At 41.4% G+C, this 21,887-nt stretch overlaps 2 protein-coding genes across 3 annotated transcripts in view; both read left to right on the top strand.

The window, feature by feature from the left end:
- Positions 1 to 4,398, top strand: part of fgd (faciogenital dysplasia) — a 55,293-nt gene extending 50,895 nt beyond the window's left edge. For both annotated transcript variants that reach the window (XM_023429547.2, XM_087180180.1), the window contains exons 16-19: positions 158 to 259; positions 411 to 539; positions 1,597 to 1,737; positions 2,825 to 4,398. In XM_023429547.2, the coding sequence (XP_023285315.1) occupies positions 158 to 259; positions 411 to 539; positions 1,597 to 1,737; positions 2,825 to 3,070 (618 nt within the window). In that variant the 3' untranslated portion in view covers positions 3,071 to 4,398. The remainder of the gene's footprint in view (positions 1 to 157; positions 260 to 410; positions 540 to 1,596; positions 1,738 to 2,824) is intronic.
- Positions 4,399 to 16,462: 12,064 nt separating this feature from the next.
- susd3 (sushi domain containing 3) lies at positions 16,463 to 21,798 on the top strand. Its single transcript, XM_023429525.2, has 5 exons — positions 16,463 to 16,997; positions 18,782 to 18,976; positions 19,913 to 20,060; positions 20,685 to 20,849; positions 20,966 to 21,798. The coding sequence occupies exons 1-5, from the start codon at positions 16,913 to 16,915 to the stop codon at positions 21,306 to 21,308; spliced, it is 936 nt and encodes a 311-aa protein (XP_023285293.1). The 5' UTR covers positions 16,463 to 16,912; the 3' UTR covers positions 21,309 to 21,798.
- The last annotated feature ends 89 nt before the right edge of the window (positions 21,799 to 21,887 follow it).

Below are 21,887 nucleotides of genomic sequence, written 5' to 3'. Positions count from 1 at the left end.
GTCTTTCATTAATAGAAAGGAGAAATGGAAGATAAGCAGCCAGAAAAACAAAGGATGAAGCAAGACGAAACTGTCAGACATTCCTTTTGGTTCAGCCGTTCTGAAAATGAACAGGCTGACGACCTTGACACGTGACTCCTGTGATTTTCTTTTCCAGAAAAGTTCCAGGAAAAAGGAGAAAGAGAAGCAAACATGTAAAGGCTGCAGCGAGAGCTTCAATTTCACCAAGCGCAAACATCACTGCAAGTCCTGTGGAGCGGTGAGCACAGATGGAGCAAGAGAAATTTGGGCACTGTGTATAAATGAAGGGATGGAGAGAGAAGTCAGAAAACAAGTGGAACATTTCTTTCAGAAAATGAACTGTGAACAACAGAGCAGCTTCTCAACACGTTCTCTCTGTCCTTCTGCAGGCCATCTGTGCAAAGTGTTCAAAGACCTTGGACAACAAAACGAGCCGAGTGTGCCCAGAGTGTTTCGATGCCAGCCTCAGCCTGGAGAATCTCGGTGTTGGTGAACAGAAAAGGAAAGCTGCGCCTGAGGTGAGACACACATACTTGGAGACAAACAAAAACAAGAACACACAAACACACACACACACACACATAGTGAAAGACTGAACAGCATGTGCATAACAGTTTATTTTTCTGCCTCGATTCGTGCCAGTCTGATGAAATCCATCTCTCCATGTCGTACCATTGCTCAATGTCAACCAGGGTTCAGCATCCAGGCAGCACTGATGGCAACAAACAGAAAGCACAGTCGTGTACTCACTAAGTCCAGTACACTGTCCCTCTTGAATACTAAAGTCACTGTGTGGCCTGAAGTCATTGTACGCATACAGATTGTACACGTGCAGTATATGTACATGTGTGAATATAAACACATTCACATTGAAAGATCAACTAATCCCTCTCTGCTGACTAATGTCATAAAGAGATCTGGGCTTAAGCAGGGCCATTCATCTCCGCTGACTCAACAGTCTAGCTGCTTCAGGTGTCTGTCTGAGATTCTGTGGATGGATGGACACTCTACTCTGGTTACATTGAAAGGCTGACAGGAGGATACCGTCTAAATGTAGTTGAAATTGTCATATGACTCTGATTTGGGTTCATTCAGTCCAGTGTATGAATGACAGGATCTCCAACGAGGTGGAAAAATCCCATCTGCAGTGAGATTGGTCACCACATGGGGGAGCTGTAGACTATACAGGGGTTAGAAAAGGGGCAGCAGGAGCTTGAACACCTGTCCATTTACAAATCTCACTGTGTCCTACATTGCTGTTACGTAATGGTGAACTGCAGAAGACCTGCGCATCGTTTGCTCATCAAATTTAAATCTCCAACGCATGATACAGATGGATTTCAATTACAAAATAATCCAAATCAATAATATTAATGATGATAATAAACATAATTTTTACAGTACATTGAGTTACAAAGAGATGTGAGAAAATCAAGAATAAATTGTGCTATTCAGTTATTTATATATATATATATGTGTGTATATATTCACTTTTCAGTCAGTTATGCAGTCCATAAATCATTGATGAGTAGTTAGACCCCTTATATATGCTTCTGTATTATTGTATTTTTTTAGAGACAGACGTCTCTAACAGGGGAGAACTGTTTACTGTGTGGCCACCTCCAAGTGCAGGAGAAAGGGAAGAGCTGGACCAAGATGTGGGTGGCTGTCACCAAGGCTGAGCCACTGGTGCTGTACTTGCAGAGCAGTGGACAGGTAAGAGTTAAACACACACACACACACACACACACACACACACACACACACACACACACACACACTGTTAATTACAAAATAAACCTTTTTATCGAGTTTAGGAATATGAATTTTAACTATACTCCCCCATTTATTTATTATTTTTATATAGTCTCACAATACAAAGGTTATATTACATGTGATCCCCTGTTAAGTTAAGCATTATGTAAATAAAGCACAATAAACATTGCAAAAGTTCACCCACTGGCCACTTGGCCATTGTGCTTCGGTCATCACTTGTATATCCACTGATCCTCTGCTGCACCCGTCTGGACTTTCTATACATCCTGTCTGCTTCCTCTTTTTGAAGCAGGACATCTGTGCAGTGTAGCGCCAGCGCACATCACTGACTGTGTGTAAATCAGATCTATCCAATCCTGCCTGTGCCAGGTTGTCTGTGCACTGTCTGTGCTCTGTAGATTTGGGCCAGGAGGATTTGGTTGTCCTGAATCTGCCCACAGGTATAGCCACTGTCAGTGTCTGGGTTTTAGTTTGCACTGACCAGATGAAGCATCTCTCTCTCTCTCTCTCTCTCTCTCTCGCTGTAATTCCTTGAAATCTTGGGTCTGTATGTAGCAATAAATCTGCTCAGAACATGACAAGGAGGTGCATATAATGAGCGATTTATATGATTGCTTAAAATAAAATAAAAAATTCCCAGTGCAGTCATGTCTGGAAAGCTTTCAACGAGAGACTGCTATTCATATCATAGTGTGATGGCACAGAAGGGAAGTCAGCCTGTTAAACCCTCCCCGGGTTTCATTTCCAAGACTAATATCCCAATCCCACTGCAGAAAGCTGCCATTCCAAAGATTAGGATTAATGGGAGTTGGACGAGCATTTCCTGATTATACAGAAAGAAAGCGGGGGAAGGGAGAGAGGAGGACAGGGTTTATTATACATGCCTGGTGGAATATATTCTCCTGCGACTGAAGAGACAAGCTGTTACATTCTGTATTTACACTATATTTCATTTTTGTTCAAGAGAAATTCAGTTTTACATAGCACCAGATTTCTTCTGATTGATTTATTTTACTGATTTTTGTAGGATTCCAAGGGGGCGCGGGCGGTGCCTCTTCCTGGGTTTGAGGTGAGCGTGATCCCGCCATCGGGAGCCGAAAAGTCGGACGTCAAACACGCGCTCCGGCTCAGTCACACCCAGCAATCTTTGCTCTTAAGTGCCCAAGATGCAGAACTTCAGGCCAAGTGGGTGGACGTCCTCTCCAGAGCTGCCCGCGGAGAAACGCTCACAGAAGCACCCACGAGCCTGACTGAACACAGGAAGAGCCAGTAGTGGCCATGTTAGAGCCAAAGGACTCGCGCCTCCCTCCCTCCCTCCCTCTCCTGTGTATAGAGCACACATTACTTGAATTCACTTTACCTTGGCACTTTTTGTTTTGTTTTTTCCTTTTGAGAGGACCACTCAATCCTTCCTATGCCACTTCATTCTTATCTTCATGACCACACAGCCTCCTCTCTTTCCATTTTTCTGTCTCTCTTGAACAAAAACACACAAAAAGAAGGACTATACCATCATGCCACCAACTCCACTGTTTGTAAGTGTGGTTAGGATATTTTATTTCCCTCTGCCGGAGAGGATATTTGAAGAACTCGTGTTTTATTTGTAATATAGCTGAATAAGGTTCCTGTATGATTTTTTTTTTCTTTCTTTTTTAAAGATAAAGTTCCTTGTACATTATCCAACTGTGTTGTGAAGCATTAACTCTTATATGTTTGTATTTCCATTTGTGCGAATGTGTGTGTGTATATATGTGTGTGTTTGAATGTGAACCCACTCCCATGTTTATTAAGTATTGAATGTTAGTGTAAGGCACCTGCGCCACCGCTCTGTTCTCTTCAGTCCTGTATGGGGACACAGTGGCAGTTCAGTGGGTATTGTACAGTATGTATACTATAGTACGATGTAAGGAAACAAAGAAAAAAAAAGACGTTTTAACTTAAAAAAAAACACAGAGATGTGTACACTTTTGTGGCTGGCCACCTGATGCTCCCACTGTCGGCTCCCATCTTACAGACTCCCTACTCATACTTCTCTCTCTTATACTGGTAATAACTCCCTCCTGTCATTGTCTTTGGACACTGAGACGTCTGATCCAAGACATTTCCACTCTCTCATTATTGTGACTTGTCCAGATGTGAGTACGCAGCCAGAACCGGATCACATGGCCTCAATTTTGACCCTGTGCTGCTCAAATAAATCTTTTCCATATACTTCTCTCTCTCTCTTTCTCGGCATAGAAAACCATTTGTCTGCTTGTCTCCCTTTGGTGATGTGATGGAAACCAAGTACTGTACTGTAAAACTGTTTATTCTGCCTTGCCCCCTGTACCCTGCTCCTATCAGCACCAGCCTTTAAGCAAAAAAAACAAAAAAACAATTCATTGGATCTCTTTGTGCATGTAAACTCACTCATATTTATGTACCGTGCTTTGAAATCTTGTCCCCCTTTTTATGCTCCAGAACCCATTCTTGTCGTACTGTAAGTGAGCAGAGTCAGCGTTGAGTGTTTTAAACATGGATTGTGCACAGTGGAAAAGCAGTCGAGCATATCATCAATAAACAGATGTTGTGGTTCATTCAGCACCACGCTGTCAAAGCAGATCTTCACATGTTTTGAGTTGTGTTTCTCTTTGTCATTTCCTTAATGAAACACACAAGTACACAGACTATACATGTCAGACTTTCTCCAAGGGTAAGTGAAAGATCAATCCATGAGCACGCCACTCAAAGACATGAAATGATGTTCATTCTCCAGTCACTGATCTTGTATCACACACCAAGCAGCATATGAAATAATCTCATCAGATATTTGATTTAATATGATGATGGGACGTAAGAGGATTAATCTAGCACATAGACTTCTGTACGTAGTGCACACGCATTTCTGTGTGCATGTGTTCATATCATCTAGGGTTAATAGACTGTAGTTTTAGTTCCATTCTTTTTTGTTTAATATTTACCTCCAGTTTTCACTTCTATGTGGATTATTCATAACGACTGATAATAGTGTATGGATGAGTTTGGTATTCAGTATTTGTGCCTCAATTTCTGTACTCACTTTGCACTGTAAAAGCGGAAGTTAAAAGTGAAAAAAAAAGTCTACACAAAGTCTACATCTGCTTTTGTGTCTCTGTGGGACTTTACTTCAGCACATTAACTTTGATGCTTGAAAATAGATGCACAATTAAGTGATAGCGTCAGTATGCCAACGTGCTCACAGTGATGAAGCTAACATGCTCATGCTAAACAGACATAATATGGCATGTTTTATTTAGCATGTTAGCATGCTAACATTTGCTAATGAGTAGTAAACGAAGCACTGAGGCTGATTGGAATATGGTTAGTTTATTTTAGCTGTAGCTGTCAACTTTTTTGCCATCAAATAACACCAATATTTTTTTTTTAATCTGCTTCATTATTTATCTCGTACAATTAGTATGGAAGCTGAGAATAGCCATACTTGTGCTCACATACTTATTTTTTTATGCTGTTATCTGAAGTTCACAAGTTAATTATTTCATTACGTTGGGATAACAAAGTTTGTTTTCTTGTGATAACTGGTTAATTTACCTCAAGAAAATGAGCTTTGTCATATCAAGATAAGAGATAATCAACCCGTTATTACGAAACAAAAGGTTGTCACCGCTTATTACTTATAGTATAGTATAGATCTGAGATCAGGAGCGCCATGCCAGCATGCATAGATGGTGACTTGACAACTGTAACTAATTTAAGATGAAAATATCAGATCAACCACACATTTCTGCGTTGATTTAGTGTTCAGTGATGAAACTAAACATGACAAATCATCTTGTTATCTCAAGAAATAAGCCTTTTGCTTTCTCAAGATAACGAGATAAATTAACCTGCTGTTATTTCGAGATCATGAAATAATTAACTTGTGAGCTTGAGATAACAGCATTATTAAAATCATTGCAAGTATGGTCATTCTGGGCTTCCACAAATTAGACAAGGTGAAGCCATCACCAAGAAAGCTTATTTTCTCACACAAGTAGCCCATTACCCAAACCTGTGATAACAAGAGTCTGTAGCCACATTAGAGGCTCTGTCAGGCTGCAGTGAGGCACAGTAGTGCAATGAGCTAGATGCCAGTATGTTCACCATGATAACTTTATGTTTAGCAGGTATGATGTTCACCATGTTTACCATCCCAGTGTACCGTTTTAGCACATTGATCTTAGCTAATTAACACTAAAAACAAAATTAAAGCTGATGGGAATTGGTTTTAGTAGAGTACTACGCAAATAAAAATTTTGACCTGGCACTAAATGAAACGTTAAATGGTCACCAAAGTTACTGTAAGTCATCCTGTGGGAAACATAACTGTGCGTGCCAAATTTTATGACAATCCATCCAACAGTGGTTGAGACATTTCACTCAAAACTACAACATTGTGGTGGCACTGTAAAAAACATCGTGATATCACCAAAAGTCATAAGGATTTATCCAGTGGGGAACATGATATTTTAGGTTAAGATTCAGTTAAAAATTCAGGCTTTATCGCCTCTCTGTTGACTTTTTTCAGGCTCAGTACTTGTCTGCGATGATTCAGTTGCTTTGGCTTTGTGCATTTTTTTGCTGGCATGTGAGTATGTGTTTTTGTGAGTGTTTTGATATGGATTCAGACCGCTGAACAAGATAGATCTGTAGGAACTGTGGGAACAAAGACCTTTATCGACATGAAGTCAAGTACACTGTGCCTTTTTAAAAACACATTGCCTGCTGTGTACTGCAGTATAACCAGCTGTCACCATGAGAACAGCACTGAAGCTCTGTGTACTATAGGGACTTATGACAAACTTCTCAACATGGAGGGCAATACAAGCACAGCTCTTTACAGTATGATCATCTCATTATTGCTGTTTCAATCTGATGTCAGAAGATGATGAGTCCAGAGACGCCATTTGTGTGCATCAAAAAGTAAACATTAAAGAAATGTACTGTTCAAACAGTCTAAGCATAGATCAACTTCACACACAGGTATTGGTTTCAGTTTATAAAAGTGTATCTGTGTGTTTGCATGTTCAGTATGAAAACAACCACCCTGCACACAACATACCTTGTATTGTGGTTGGGTAATTCATACTTCACACATGTACAGGTTACAGTACATTTATTTTTGCAGGCCTCAATAGACAGAACAAATGAAACAAGAAAGGGAAAGACATAGATTACAGAAAAACTTTACTGAAAGTGTTCGGTACTTGAACTACACGGATGATTTCACCCCTAAGATACAGTACGTATGTGTATATAACAGAAGGCGTGACATGGGTGTGGAAAAGCTGTTGCAGTTGCCTTAGGTCCATGTTTCTACATCTTGATTTGATTCAGCTTCATCTTCCCTCCCTGTTTCCTCGCTGCAGCCATTACACTGTTTTTGCAGTTCTTGTGGGCATAAACATATCGATGTGCATTTTCAAAAAAAGGAGAGTGGACAGCTATTGATAGGTGGTATGAACCATAACTTCTTTATTTAGCAAGTCAACACTAAGTGTCAAAATGATGAATTGGAAGGCTGGTGTCTCTGTGGAGCTGTGAGCTGTGGTGCAGAGATAGAGAGCAAACTGCTGACTGCCTCCTTCTGTCATAGTTTTACATGCTGTACATCTAGAACAGAGTGGAGCAGGGAGGGTACTGTGTCTACTGGAGGACAGAGACCATGCTGAGATAAGCTCTCATCATCTCTCCAGAGTCCTCTCCTAGAAAACCCAAGGCTCTGCGTTGTTGTTTGACTTTTTTTCTCCTTTAAAATAACTCTGAGCAATTTTTTTCCCAGCTGTAAAATTGAAGATTTAGTTGACTGACAACCAAAATTTGTAGCAGGAAGTTTTGCTTATTCATAATTGTTGGTGAGAGGGTGTGTTTTTGTTGAGTAATGCAGCTGTACAATTTTTTTGCACCTCTGTCTCACACGCCTCTTTCTTGCTTTCAGGTCTTTATGTGTGTTTGCCAGTAACAGCTGACTCTACCAAGGTTGCAGTGGAGCTGCAACTTGTTGAACTGACCTCCAGCATAACACTCAAGGCTTTCCTTAATGGCTCTATTCATCAAGGGCACAGACCTCTTTGAATGAGCACAAAAGGCAAGGTTAGTTGAACTGAGCCATTATTGTTGCCAAAAATGTAATAGAGAATGGTTGTAGGTAAAAGCCAAAGCCAAGCAGAAAATTTAAGATGACGATAATTTTTTCTGGTTGTGGCTGCGGCTGTGTGCTGCTTGTTCTTCTTTCACAACAGCAGTGGAGAAAGGTTTAATGGAAGAGCTGTATATGCCGCTGGAGCATAAGCCTCTTACCAGCTGTTTGTGTGTGTGTTTGTGCATGAGTGTGTCCTGTACATCCGTCTAGCCCAGAAACATTTCTATTTTGCATTCCCAAACCACTGAATACACACACCCTGCTGACTATTTGGGAAAACTGGGAGGAACAAATTACCTTTCGCGTACAGTCTTCTCTTCTCTTCTCTTCTCTTCTCTTCTCTTCTCTTCTCTTCTCTTCTCTTCTCTTCTCTTGACAATGACTGGATTCTCATTAACTCAGCTGTAATAAGATTAATGCTAACATGCTAGTGTTAGCATTAATGAAGCCTGTAAAGACCTTGATGTGGTTCAAAACTCCAGACCTTGATTGAATAAATTATGGGGTTTTTTTTGTGTGAAATGCTGGATCGTTTTGCAGGCCTCAAGTGTCACGAGTGAAACTAGAATTATCGCCTGGTGGTTGTATGCCTCCTCCAACCAGCCAAGTTGCAGCAAGTATGGTCATCTCCTCTTCTTGAGTTACAGCATGAGTGTTTTCTGCAGAACATTATGATGTCACAGTAAAGTTGACCTTTGACCATTTGGACAGAAAATGTCATCACTTCATTTTATCCTGATGGATATTTTGGTTAAACTGTGTCATAATTATTGTATGAATTTGTGTGTTATGGCCAAATTGCGTTTTGTGAGGTCACAGAGACCTTTGACCTTTGACCGCCAAATTCTAATCAATTCACCTTTGAGTTCACGTGAATGTTTGTGCCAAATCTTAACAAATTCCCTCAAGAGGCCAAAAAGAGGTCATCATGACCAAGTGGACATTTCTGTCAAATTTGAATAAATTCCCTCATGGCATTACAGAGATATTGCATTACCTGGCCCTGGCTGTCACCAGTATGGAGGCATAATAAGTTGGCATATAATCATCTTTTAAGTTGATATGACAAACTTGTTAGCAAAGCATAACCCTCTATACATATCCAGCAGTAATCATTCATTAGCAGTTTTGTTTGTGGTAAATTCAAGTCCAATAGTTTAGAATGGAAGATGAGGTAAATTTGGTGTCTGGTTATACAAGCTGAATCTGAGATGCCCTAAGACAAGCACAGAAAAAAACCCTTTTGGTTTCCACTTTGACCACGTATCCTTGCTTAAAAACAGGGGTCATGCATAGTCAGGAGGTGTTGCATCATGCTGCCCTTAGCCATTATATCTGCAGCAACACCCCCACACAAATACAGATGCTTCACTGCAGTCGGTGGTGAAGCTAGCAGACAGTTCTCTATTCCTGTAAAGGATGTGGCTGCAACTGTTTCCTGCTTGTGTCGTGTTTTGTACTCCAGTACATCGTACATTAGTGGAGGGGTGGTTCCCTCCAGTTTCATTACTTGTGTCTGTGTTTTTGATGTCGGACAACATTCTTAACAGGAAACCATGTCTGTCTACCACAAAGAGGCACAAAGTACACCTTGTTGTTGATGCAAGTTTGATATTTTCTCTTTCAATTCACCAAAAGATTTTCAGGGAGTTCAATCCTAGACACAGTTGAAGTAGATTTTCAAAACTGTTGAAGGATCTGAACACTTGACAATCTGGCCTCATCGCTGAAACAAAAATCCATCAGACGCCCTGGGAAAATGTCCTACTGAAGGTCTGACGGTACATGATAGAGATTTACTAGATGATGATGATGAATTGCTGTAATAGTAACACTACATCACCAGAGACAACATCATTCACTTCTTTGTCTCATTCACAGCCAGAGTGGAGGTGGAAAAAAGACAAAATCTCATTTACATTCACAGCCACTGGAGAGGGTGGTCATTCTATCTTTATATGCTAATTGGAAATCGTTAAGCTGGATTTGATGATGATGATTTGAGGTCTATTTAAATGAATGGCCAGAATGGCCTCAGAAGAACTATATTATCTATGGTTCCATTAGCTTGAACACCCATGACTTTGCCTCTCCCTCAAATTTCGACCCTCTCGCAAGACAAAACAGCACCATTTTATGGAAAAATAGAGTGTTTCTCTATTCATTCCTAAGTAAACCTAATATTAATGTATCCCCCTGAGCTTCGCACCTGTTTTATTCTGACAAATATGCAAATGTGTGTGAACTTGCTCACACTTACACTAAATTAAGTTATACTGCAGCCTAATGAAGAAAACACCATCCATAACTGAGCACTGTCTACTCTGGGCCATTGAACAAATGATGCTGAAAACACCAGACCTGAATATCTTATTATACAGAACATCTAACATCTCATCAACTTGTATGGAACATTGTGAAATGACATGGAGCAACATGACGGCTTTTAAAGCTCACTGAAACAGACAAAGACTCATTTGGAATAACAGCAATCAGCAATAAAAGGTCTGCTGAGGCCACGTTCATTAGATGTCGACAATAATAATAGTAGCACTTATGTTTTGTCCTGTGAATGGAGGAAGATGAACACACAGTGAAAAAAGACCCAAGATAAGACCTGGATTAATTTAACAGTGGAGCCACCAGACCATGGCAGCCTTGATATGAAAATCACATTTATTCTTTCTCTGTTATTTAACTCAGCATGCATGCGCCAATGATGGTCAGGTGGGGAGGTATTTTAAGTTTATTTTATATTTATTTATTTATTTTGTGAATGCCTGCTCGTAGCCCTTATCAAGATAAACATTTAACAATGAATACGAATTTGGCTATAAATAAAATGAGCTGGCTGCGGACAGTCAGTTTGTGTCACATGATGACCTTTAACCTAAGGTCATCCGTCACGTGTCCTAACAGAGTTGTAGCTGCACTCCGGGACGCCGCAGACAAAGACTAACAAATGTTGGGATTTTATTTCACTCTCAAAAGGGGGAACTTCAAATGCAGGTAAGTGGAGTTTGCACCGGTGTTATACGGGCATTGTTTTGGTGTATTTTACAAGACGAGGTGAACATGCACGTGTGTGTGTATTTGCATTTTTGGCAGTACAAGCAGCCGTTAGCCGCTAGCCGCTAGCTAACAACAGTTATGCTGCTCTATGAGCAGGTTCTGACAGGCGCCTTGTCTTTGTTACTTTCTTGTGTCGTGGGAGAATTGTATTTGTCCACTATTTTAGCGAATGTGTAATTTTATTTTCAAGTAACATTAACACAAGATGGCAGCTAATTTAGTTAATCCCACTTGATGGTGCCGACTATTTAATGGCGTCTACCAATTTGGTGGAATTTAAGATGCAGGTAGATATTCACTGTAACTGACTTATCCGTGCAGCTTAAACATTTAATACTTTTTCTGCCTTGCTCAAAATCATATGGTCGCACACATAGTCAAACAAACTGAACATAAATAATATAAGTACACTATTTTGATATTGACTGCTTTTTATCTATGTAATCATAGCAATAGAAATAAATAAGGACAGATTCTGGATCAGCACTTTGGCTAAGGAGCAAACGTGTGTGTGTCTCCTGCTTTTTTGTCCTTACACACCAGCATCACCTTGAAATCGTGCATCAGTTTTGCAACATAAGTTTTATAGTGGTCCTGCCTGCAGTGGTAAACAGTAACAATAAAATCCAAGCCCGTCCACACATTAATGCTACTCTGTGATGTTTAACAGGTGATAATCAATGGCATAGTATGATGTGGTTTGTTGTGTGGTTCCATTGTGTTCGGTTTGGATATGGGTTGCTATAATTTAACAGGTTATGCTGTCTGTTATGTTGATGTATAGTGTTTTACAGTCTTTTCCTATCTGCCCATTTTCAGTTTTGCACCTGCCCCTCTAAAGGTCTCTGGCCTGAAACTCAGCGCCATATCTGTTCTCTCTCTCAGGAGTCTCTCCTTTGCAAAATTTTACAAAAGTGATGCAGCCTTCTCTGTTTGCTGGAGATTAAAGGGATAGTTCTGGTTATTTGACGTGGGTTTGTGTGAGGTAGTTATACATAGTCAGTGTATTATCTGCAGTAGATTAAGATCAGCGCCCTCCCAGTTTGTGAAAGCAGCCAGGATTACCGGCACAGAAGCTCAGCGATGCACTGCTGTGGATGGGGCCAGCCACAAACACCTGTTTTAGTCAATTTTTAAAAAATGCCCACTGAAAAAAAGACAATATCAGTTTAAGATTGATGTTTGATATTGGCTTTTTCAGTGGGGGGGTTTTTTTTTTTCAAGTGGCTATGACACGTTTTTGAGGCTGGCCTTGTACAGCAGTGCAACGCTCAGCTTCTGTGCCGGTAATCCTGGCTGCTTTAACAAACTGGGAGGGCGCCGATCTGAATCTACTGCAGGTAATACACCGACTATAGATAAATACCTCACACAACCCCACATCAAATAACCTGAACGGTCACTTTAACAATTCTGTACACTGCACCTCACCTTACAGATGTCTTCTGTGTTCAGGCCAAGCTACCTTATCACTTTCCTTTCACTCCTCTTTTCTTTCAGTACACACACAAAACTCTGTCATCCTTTATTTGTTGTCATCAGCACCATTGGGCTGTCAGCTCTCTGTCAGTTCCACAGTGGGACTCGTCCCCGGTTGCACTAGTTGTATTAACACTGCTGGCACACATGGATGTTGAAACACTTAAGGGACCTGCAGGGTAGTTGTGACACAATAAAACGGAGGCAATTTTCTTGCTATTTTTCATCCTTTCTTACACTTTCTCCCTCTTTGCTCACATCTCTTTTGTCTTCCTCTCTGGTGACAGAAGTGGCGAGAGTATAAGGTGCCAGGCTGTGGAATGACATATTTAGGGAAGTATCGCTGCAATGTGATATAACAACTGATTTATCACTCTAATGGACGGTGTCAAAAAACAGTGTCTCCTCAGTGGTCAATAAAATGATAAATTACTTACAATATCTGCATTTTTATCCATGCTAGCAGTGTGGCTTTAGGGGTGGAAATGTTCGTCAGTTGGTCCACCACCTTGGTTCAGACTAGGGATATTCCTAATGACTAATTTCCCATGTCGATTAAACTGAAATTCAAATTTAGACCAATGCAAAAGCGAGAAAACTCTGATGAGCCACGTAACCTTTTCTAGCGGGATCACAGAGTCTGCCGGTGGAAAATGTCCTATCGGTTTGGCAAGTGTGGCTAATGTTAGAAATGCTGGCACCAGCAGCCTTACCTTGCAGGTTGACATCCACATGCCTTTGCTGAATGTGGTTACATGTTGCTCTAGTTATGTGTTGTTGTGGATTTTAAAGGTGCCTTCAATATCAAACAAATCTCTGATTAAATCTATGCATAATTGACTAACTTTCTCCTCCCAGCACTGCCACAGTAATACTGTCCCTTTGTGTTATCTGAGAAACGTTGTGCATGTAACCTTTTGCCTTGCAAGCTGTGCACGTCTGAGGATGTACTGTGGCAAAGAAATGCTTGATCAACTCAATTTCCTCCTAAAGTCTCATTCCTCTTTCCTGCCACCCATTTCGTATCTCCTCTCCCTTCTATTTCTCTCTCTCTCACTCTCTCTCTCTCTTTCTTTCTCAGCAAGAATATAGAGGTGTAGATTTATGGAGCGGCCCGGTCGCTGGTGGCCACAATCCAGCCAGAAAAAGTGATTTGTTCAGTGATTACAGACAGAATAGGGAGAGAGAAGTGTTAATGATGTTATGGACAGATCGCCAGTGTGTGACTGAAAGAAAGAGAGAATGTGGATGTCATTTAGGATTTGGTCACTACTTACTTTAACAATGAATGTGAACCACATGCATATGTCAGCATTCATCTTTAATGATGTGGTCTCTAGGATGTATTTCATCCTTAAGCAGTCCATTTTAACAACCACAAGTTTCAGTAGTTAAATATCTAGCTTGATTTGCAGGTTTTCATATGATGGCTCATTTATAACAGTGACCCACAGTGGGCTTTGTTTGCATATCAGAAATCGCTCAACAAAGCTTTTGATCGTATATGGAGAAGCTATAATTGCATCATTGCCGGTGCTGGATGGTCAAGCTGTTCACACTAACATCTCACTGGATATTTGTTTTATCACTTTAAGAATTAACCAAGGACACGTTCAGAGAAGGCACCTTCAGTCTCCTCCACCCAGACCTCCAGCCATATGTGGCCTGGTTTGAGCACACGGCCGTTGGCACTGTGAGGTGGTGCCCCTCCTGCTCTGCTTAATTACCAGTGAGATGGAGTGGGCCCCTCCACCCGCCAACCACCCCTCGAGCAGAGCCACTGTGTCACACTGTGTCAGGGGCAGAGCGGACACGCAGCGCTCACCTTCCTCACCTTTCTCTGTCTCTCTTGTCAGAAGATAAGATTAATAATAAAATAGCACAGCCGGATAGCCTTTTCCTTTTGGTCAAGTGAACCTTTCTTTGTGCATTTCTGCTTTTTTCCCTCTTACGGTTTCTTTTTTCAAGTTTCTGCATTCCAGTTCTTTGTATTGAAATCTAGTTCATTAATTATTTTGGTAATGATACCACTTGGTAAGCAAAATACTGACTATCAGCTTGATTCTTTTTTAATACAGAGACATTATTGACTGTCCCAGGCTTCATTAGCAAGCCTCCTGGCTGTCTATTGGATTGCACAAAGTACAGAACACACAGACCTGGGTAGAGAATAAAGTGGAAGGCACTGGGAGTCCAAACTGTACCTGCTGAGACAATGGCAGAACACATTAACTGTTGCTGGAGCAACCGTCTCCAAATCAGAAGAAAACTCGAACACTTTGAGCAGACTAATTTCTCAAAGTGTCCTCATCCACTGCATCTCTTTCCATGTGTCTCCTTCTTCCTCCTCATCCTCCTCGCCTAACTGAACGTAATGCAAAATATTCTTAAACACCGTATCACTACTGTGGACATTTAGTATTTAAGGGAGGTGCACATTCAGAGATTGTGGATGCTTTCGACTACATTAAAATTCAGTCTATTACTCATAAAGTAAATGCTATAACTATGTGTCATACTGGGAGCTGAAGTCAAGAGTTGCATTGTAAATGTATACATTTTAGGAGACTTGTTTCATGCCCGCAGACTGATGACAAGTTATGTGGAAATAATTGTCCAGACAACGACAACACATACTTCTGCTTCCTAAGTTTTATGTAGATGAGGGTGTGGAACTGTGTTACTCCATGACATGAAGGACACAATAAACAATGTATATTAAGGCAGTTATGCACATAGCTCTTGAGCATTTACATAGTTCTCAAGTCTTTTAATCAGCTATGCTAATATATTCATGAATGATGAGACAAACTGCTGTCTGAACAGAGGCTCCTGGTGTGTGTGAGGTGGTGTGTGGGGTGTGCTCAGGTGAACAGAGCTGCGCCTGTGGAGACACTTATCACCCACAGCAGAAACTGGCTCATGCATGCCCAGAATTCTCAATGACATTAGACCAACACACACTTTCAACAAGAGAAAAGTGCTGCTTTTTGGATGTGAACGCAACCATGAAAACAGGAACCTGTGTGGAGTTGATGTGTTTTTGTTTTATGTTGTAGGCTAAATGCCAGACTTAGCCTACTGCATTTTCCCCAAGTGGAGAAAAACACATTAGGTATTTTTCCCTCATGATTTTTTTTTTAACTTCTTGTTTCTTTTATATTATCATCATCACAAAAATGTCAGTAAAGCAACACAGTACTACAATTAAATGATTCATACCATTGGTTTCACATGGCAAGCCCAACCCAGCTGTGACGCAGCAAGGCACAGAAAGAGAAGTGAAAAAACCCAACCTCAAAGCAGTCAGAGGTGTAGTAAAAATACAGAAACAGGAGTCTTGACATTATACTTTCAAATTTATCCCATGCTATGTAAATTTCACTGAAATCTGTTGTGTGACGCACAAACAGCACTGACTGGTCTCAGCTGAAAGATCCCCATCTCTCTCACACACACACACCTTTCTCACACTTCTTTACATTTCTTCAAGCTGCAAGCTTAATGCAGTGGTTCTCAAAGTGGGTTCTTGGGACCCCCAATGGTCCTTGAGGATGTTCTCAGGAGTCCCCAGCAAGAATAAATAAATAATTAATTTTATAATAATAATATTAATTCTGTCCATAAGTAACACAATAACGGAATGTATGACTTCTTGGTCTTGGGTTTTAAACATGGGTTGGTCTATTAAAACAATCCTAAGCACAAATCTTATCAGATGGGGACCCTGTGACAAAGTCTTTTCAAATGGGGGTCCATAGTCTAATTTTTGTCAGTTTAGGGTTCCTTGAAGTGAAAAAGTTTGAGAACCATTGTCTTAATGGCCTCAGGTTTCTTAAAGATGAGCTCAATTCACGTCACTTATGATGTGTGTTTTGCATATTTTCAACCCTGTCTGAAGCACCACATCCTGATAGGCCCATCTAGAACAGCGGTGCGACATCCTGCTCAGAAAGAGCAGTTTATTGCTGCTGTAGTTACTCATCACTGTCCTCCCCACAAAGCGCAGCTACGATACTCAACTTGACCTGACCTGGTTTAATCCTCAAAGTCATTTTTGTTTCTGTCAACAAGGTCTCGACCGATCACTTCATCTCTCCTCGTCCTCGACTCGAGCGCTCATCCTCTTGCGCGACAGCAGGCGCAGACAGCGCACTGTCCGACCCGGGCATTAGAATAAGTGACTGTTGCGGTGAGGAGGAATTGTGGGAGGACTCAGTGGATGACAAGCTGTGCGCTGGGAGGTAGAGAGGCGAATAAAATCACACAGAAGCTCAAGCTCGACTCCAGCGACGGAATCCCGGCTTGTTTACTCTGTACCGGGCACAGAGGAACACCGCTGCGCAGGCATAACTAAAAGAGCGGAGTGTGGACCGGGGGGGCGGCTGTCTGTCTGTCACCACCATGTCAGCGGCAACGGCTTCAATAGCAGATGTGTCCAGGACCGATTTTACAAACAAAGATGATGGCGGTGACCGGAATAACTTAGGTAAGACAGATAAAATAACACAACATATGGTGTCTAATTTATACTGGAGTCCAGCGCGTAGGTTGTGTGGAGGAGATTTGTTTTGGCACTTTGCACTTATTCACCAGTTCTATTCTTAACGCAACTAAAAGATTGTATATTAGGGTTTTACATATTAACATGTGAATGCATCTAAGTTGTGTGCCCTATTCAAACACCGGCCTCTAAAAAACATAATTGCAACATTTATCTGGTGTGTGTGTGTGTTGCGTTAGTGGTAGACCTTTATTTCCTCATGTGCAATAAGCTATTACTTTAGGGACCCACAGTATTTGCTGTGATAGCAGTTTCCTGATAACTGCTATAGGATTAATAGTCAAGGTATATAATATGATGTCTCGTATTGATCTGTGTGTCTGTGGCCATTTGTCAGAAATATATGGAAATTATAAACATATCTTGCATCATACAAAGCCAAGCACGTTAGGTATCAGATCAAGGGATAGTTGAGTGAAAATCTAGTGAGCATCACAAATACCTTTCCTCCAGATCTCATCATTTGATTCAAAAAGAGAGAAAAGAAAGAGGAAATGAAAAGGGGAGGCTCCTCACACCAATGCACAGCTGGGCAGCTCACATGCACACTCACCCAACCACACACACAAACACATTACCACACACACACGTTACATAAAAGTGATGCTCTTTGCTTATCAGCAACGAAGTGCATCCTTGTGTTACATAAACCTGAAAATGGTGAGCTAATGCTAAAGGCTTCAGGGGAGTATTTATCCCAGTTGTGTCTAGCCCAGTGTCATGGTAAAATTTAAACAGAAGCTTGTGTAAGGCTGTACAAGAAAATATGCATTTTCTTTCTTTCTTTCTCTCTCCCTCTCCGTGTCTGTCTGTCTGTCAATGAAGCCCCAAACTTTTGCCATGGTTTGTTGCCTCTTGTGGTGACACAACTGCACAGCATGTCTCTCCTGGAAACCAACCTCACATTTTTTGGGATATTTTTCTTCGTGTAATAGTCACAAAGAGGAAATCTCCTACCTGTCACGTTGTTTCTAGTGAAAACCAGGAGCAGGTTTCCCTCAGTAAACAAGCTGCTTTGGACTTTTCCTGGACCTGATCCCATCACACATCATCCTTCCCAGTTGTGTTGGAAATCACCGAGTTGATGTCATTGTGTTTATTTGCATTCCAACAGCCTGCCTCATGATGAAGTGATACTTATGTTGTAGATTCATCGTGCCAGACTGCTGAGACCTCCTGTAATATGCTGAGCACTGTGCTGTGCTGTATGATAACCAGTTGTTTAGCATGGCTCCAGATGGCCTGTGTGTTTCCACCAGCCTTGCAGGCGTTTTGTTTAATGATTTATCTCTTTTCCTGCTTCGATACTGTTAGAATTCGATGCAGCACAGCACCAGGGTGTTGCGGGGAGGGGGGCCAATGTTTTGTCACGCAGTGCTGTGCAGCCCTACAGGGGTTCAGCGCTGATAGCTGTAGAATGACTGTCCCATTCCACTCTCAATCTCATCTGCAGTGCTCCATTCTTCTTTGTTGTTCATATTGTTCACCTTGAATTGTTGTTGCGCTACTTTTGAATTCCGAGTTGTCTGATCATTTCTGTGAATACAAATTTCTTTTGAAGATAACATGAATTATACATGTGTTCCAACTTTGGGTGAACTTTTGCTGATTACTGCATATTTAACAGCTGCAACATAATTCAATCATGACCACTGTTTTCATAACACAGTCTGATTTATCATCAGCTCACTGTCAGCTCTTTCTTTTAGGTCAGTTCCAGGCTCAGTGCACACCCATGCCGCTGCCTGCCCTGGGCACCCAGAAAATCATCCAGGGCAATGGTACCAATGTGGGCACAGTCATTTCCCTGCAGTGCCCAGCCAAACACAAACTGGTAGGAAGAGAGCTGATGTGTGTCATGGGCACCAACAGCACCCACTGGGTGGGGGAAACCTACTGTAAACGTAAGTAGAAGCAGAGAACCGAAACAAAGACCCTGAAATGACAGTTAATATTGAAATAACAGGAAAGATTCTTCTGCTTTAGCGATATGCATATCACCTTATGAATCTATAACCAAAATGTGTGTGTGCGTGTGCGCGCGTGTGTGCGCGTGTGTGCGCGCGTGTGTGTGTGTGTGTGTGTGTGTGTGTGTGTGTGTGTGTGTGTGTGTTTGTGCAGATTAAATGTTCCAAATGCTTTTACTTGTAGAACTGCAGTGGCTGCAAAACTTCCCCTGAACTGTCTGTCTTGTCATTACTCTGAAGAGACGGAGTATATATGAAACATTATGTGATATGCATTGTGGTCATGGGCAATGTTACATGACGACCCTTAAGATAGTAGCCTCTTTGGCTCGCAATAATTAATGCTCCAGATTAGGTGAGAACACGTTTGAGAGAAAATAATTTGTTGCTCGGGGACAAAGCTCATTAAAGAAGAATATTAATGCTAATGCAGGGAGAGAAAAATAATTTCAAGCAGGTGTGCTTTTAGTCATTATTTTGTCGAGTGAGTGGAAAAGTAAGAGCAGGATCTTAATTATATTTCAGAATCAGTCATCATGGGAGAGAAGACGCTGTCTGATGTGAAACTGAAAGAAATTAAAAATGGAATTTATGTTTTCTTGTCCTTTCCGTGACGAGCTGGCAAGTGCACTTTGTTGGAAAATGACTTCTTATTTCCGCCAGTCTCCTCTGGTCACATGGCAATGAAAGAGTTGTGTCAGACTTTATCTGTAAATCCTCAGTTAAGTGATAACATTTATTTTGTGGTTTTTGAGTCTGGAAAGGAATTGTTATACATGGATTTTGCTGCATGATGACAGGAGTTGTCTAATACGTTGTGTGCATGACATGGAAATAAAGTCAATAATTCAGTCTTCCTCTCTCTCACTCCAGCTATGGCTCCCTACGAGGACTATGGCTTCCGTGTGGCTGTTTTGGCATCCATTGTAAGCTCAGCCATAATCCTCCTCATGTCCGTGGCCTTCATCACCTGCTGTTTGCTCGACTGCATCAAAGAGGACAAAAGGAAAGAGCAGGAGACGTGAGTGAGATGCAAGAAGAAGTACTCAGATTGTTTACTTAAAAGTACCAATAATGTAAAAGTTCCCTATTACAGGCCTTTGTTTAAAATCTAAAGATCTCAAAAGTAAAGCTACATTGATGTATGCTACATTACATTATATTATCAGACATCTTGTGTAAGTAGCAGTTGAGGTGGAGGTGGAGCTTCTGTTCACTGCCTTATAAAGTCAGGTCATTTAGTTCATTGGTTCGCTACCTGGGGGTCAGGCCCTCTCCAAAGGGTCACAAGATAAATCTGAGGGGTTGTGAGATGAATAAAGGGGTAGGAGAGGGGGAAAAACAGTTCTGCTACATAAATTTCTTTAATCTTTACTGTTTTAAAAAAGAAATATTTGATAATTACAACCCTTTGCACAAGTATTTACTGTAGGCTATATGTATCCATCTGGGAGGTTTAGTGAGGAAATTTGTCTTTGATGAAACTAACAACTCCCAGACATCTGAGCAATGACAAAATGCACTTAGTTACTTTCCATCACTTGAAGCACTGGGGGGAGAAAAACAAAGATGAGAGTCAGTTCGTTTCCTGTGAGGCATTTAGAAACTGAAATACTGACATGAAGCTTTAAATTGATTTCAACAGGGACTCGGATGTGTGGCAATGGGAGGAACAGGCCCAACATCAGGAGGACAACCGGTCTCGCTACAGCCATAAAGGCAGGAACAACAACAACAACACCCAGGAGAAGATGCTCCCCCTGTGGGACACCCACAACCCAGCCATGTGTGACAACATGCGAGCCTGCAGGTGAGACATGGAATGACTGTAGCTCAAATGCTGAAAAGGGGAGGAAAAAAAATTCCAGTGTCCCTGTAGACCAGCAGAACCATTAAAGATACACCCTCCTGTCTTTTCCTCCACAGATGTCATCAGGAATACGCCTATGGTCCCGTCTGCACATATAATGGCCCCACCGCTCTGCTTGCTGCTCTACCAGGGCATGACTATGACCAGCCTCTCTTACCACAAAACCCAGATTCTGCACAGATCTCTGGTCCACCTCAATACCCCGGACCTTCTCCGTCCTCTTACCAATCTACGAGCTCAGGCCTGGTCCAGATCTCAGCAGCAGGACCTGGTTTGGTGTGGCAGTATGGAAGACAGCAGAGCAGTTTGTCAGGAGCGAACCCGTCAACCACAGACGAGTCCAACACGAGGAATATAAACCCGGCCAAAGAATTTTCCATAAGGATCATATCGGTGTGAGGACATATTAATGAGGTGAATACCATCAGTCAAGAACTTGTTTAATGACCAAATAAGTACGACAGGGTCGACTTTATCAATGAGGACTACAGGAAGTAATCACTGAACATTCCTGCTCTTGTTGAAATTGTTATGTGTGCAGTTCTACACAGTGGGCTCTGTAGGCATACTGATCTGACAGACGCATGTGCCTTTTGTAAACTGTAATGGCACACTGCCCTCTGTCTGAAAAGGGAAGCCATTGCACTTTCAGGACACCAGCCTTTTTGGATGAGACTCGCTGTAATTAGAATGTCATGGGATTTCCTTGACCTTAATTGAGCTTAAATGAAATTGTTGTGATGAGGTTGAGGTTAACGATTAAGATGTCTATGGGGATATAGTTCACAACAGAAGGAAGAGGAGTGGAGCGACTGGAAAGCACTAGACTGGCATGTTTGTAAATATAATTTTTAAGGAATGTAATTCAATTAAAGACTTCTATTGACAATGAGTGAGACTGTATTGCAATGGAAAGAGGGCAATAGTGGAAATTTCTTTGTAAGGGATGAATGCAGATTTACAAGTCAACTTGATAAG

This window comes from Seriola lalandi, unplaced genomic scaffold (genome assembly GCF_002814215.2).
Source record: "Seriola lalandi dorsalis isolate HSWRI2012SDOR001 ecotype SW California unplaced genomic scaffold, Sedor1 jcf7180002054896, whole genome shotgun sequence".
Taxonomy (NCBI): Eukaryota; Metazoa; Chordata; class Actinopteri; order Carangiformes; family Carangidae; genus Seriola; species Seriola lalandi.
Note: the sequence above shows the minus strand (reverse complement) of the source record. Positions and strands in the feature narration are given on the sequence as shown.

Coding starts and splice junctions, on each gene's coding strand:
- susd3 (XM_023429525.2), top strand. CDS start 16,913: ATGTCAGCGGCAACGGCTTCAATAGCAGATGTGTCCAGGACCGATTTT. Junction 16,998..18,781: donor CGGTGACCGGAATAACTTAG/GTAAGACAGATA, acceptor TCTTTCTTTTAG/GTCAGTTCCAGGCTCAGTGC. Junction 18,977..19,912: donor GGGGGAAACCTACTGTAAAC/GTAAGTAGAAGC, acceptor CTCTCACTCCAG/CTATGGCTCCCTACGAGGAC.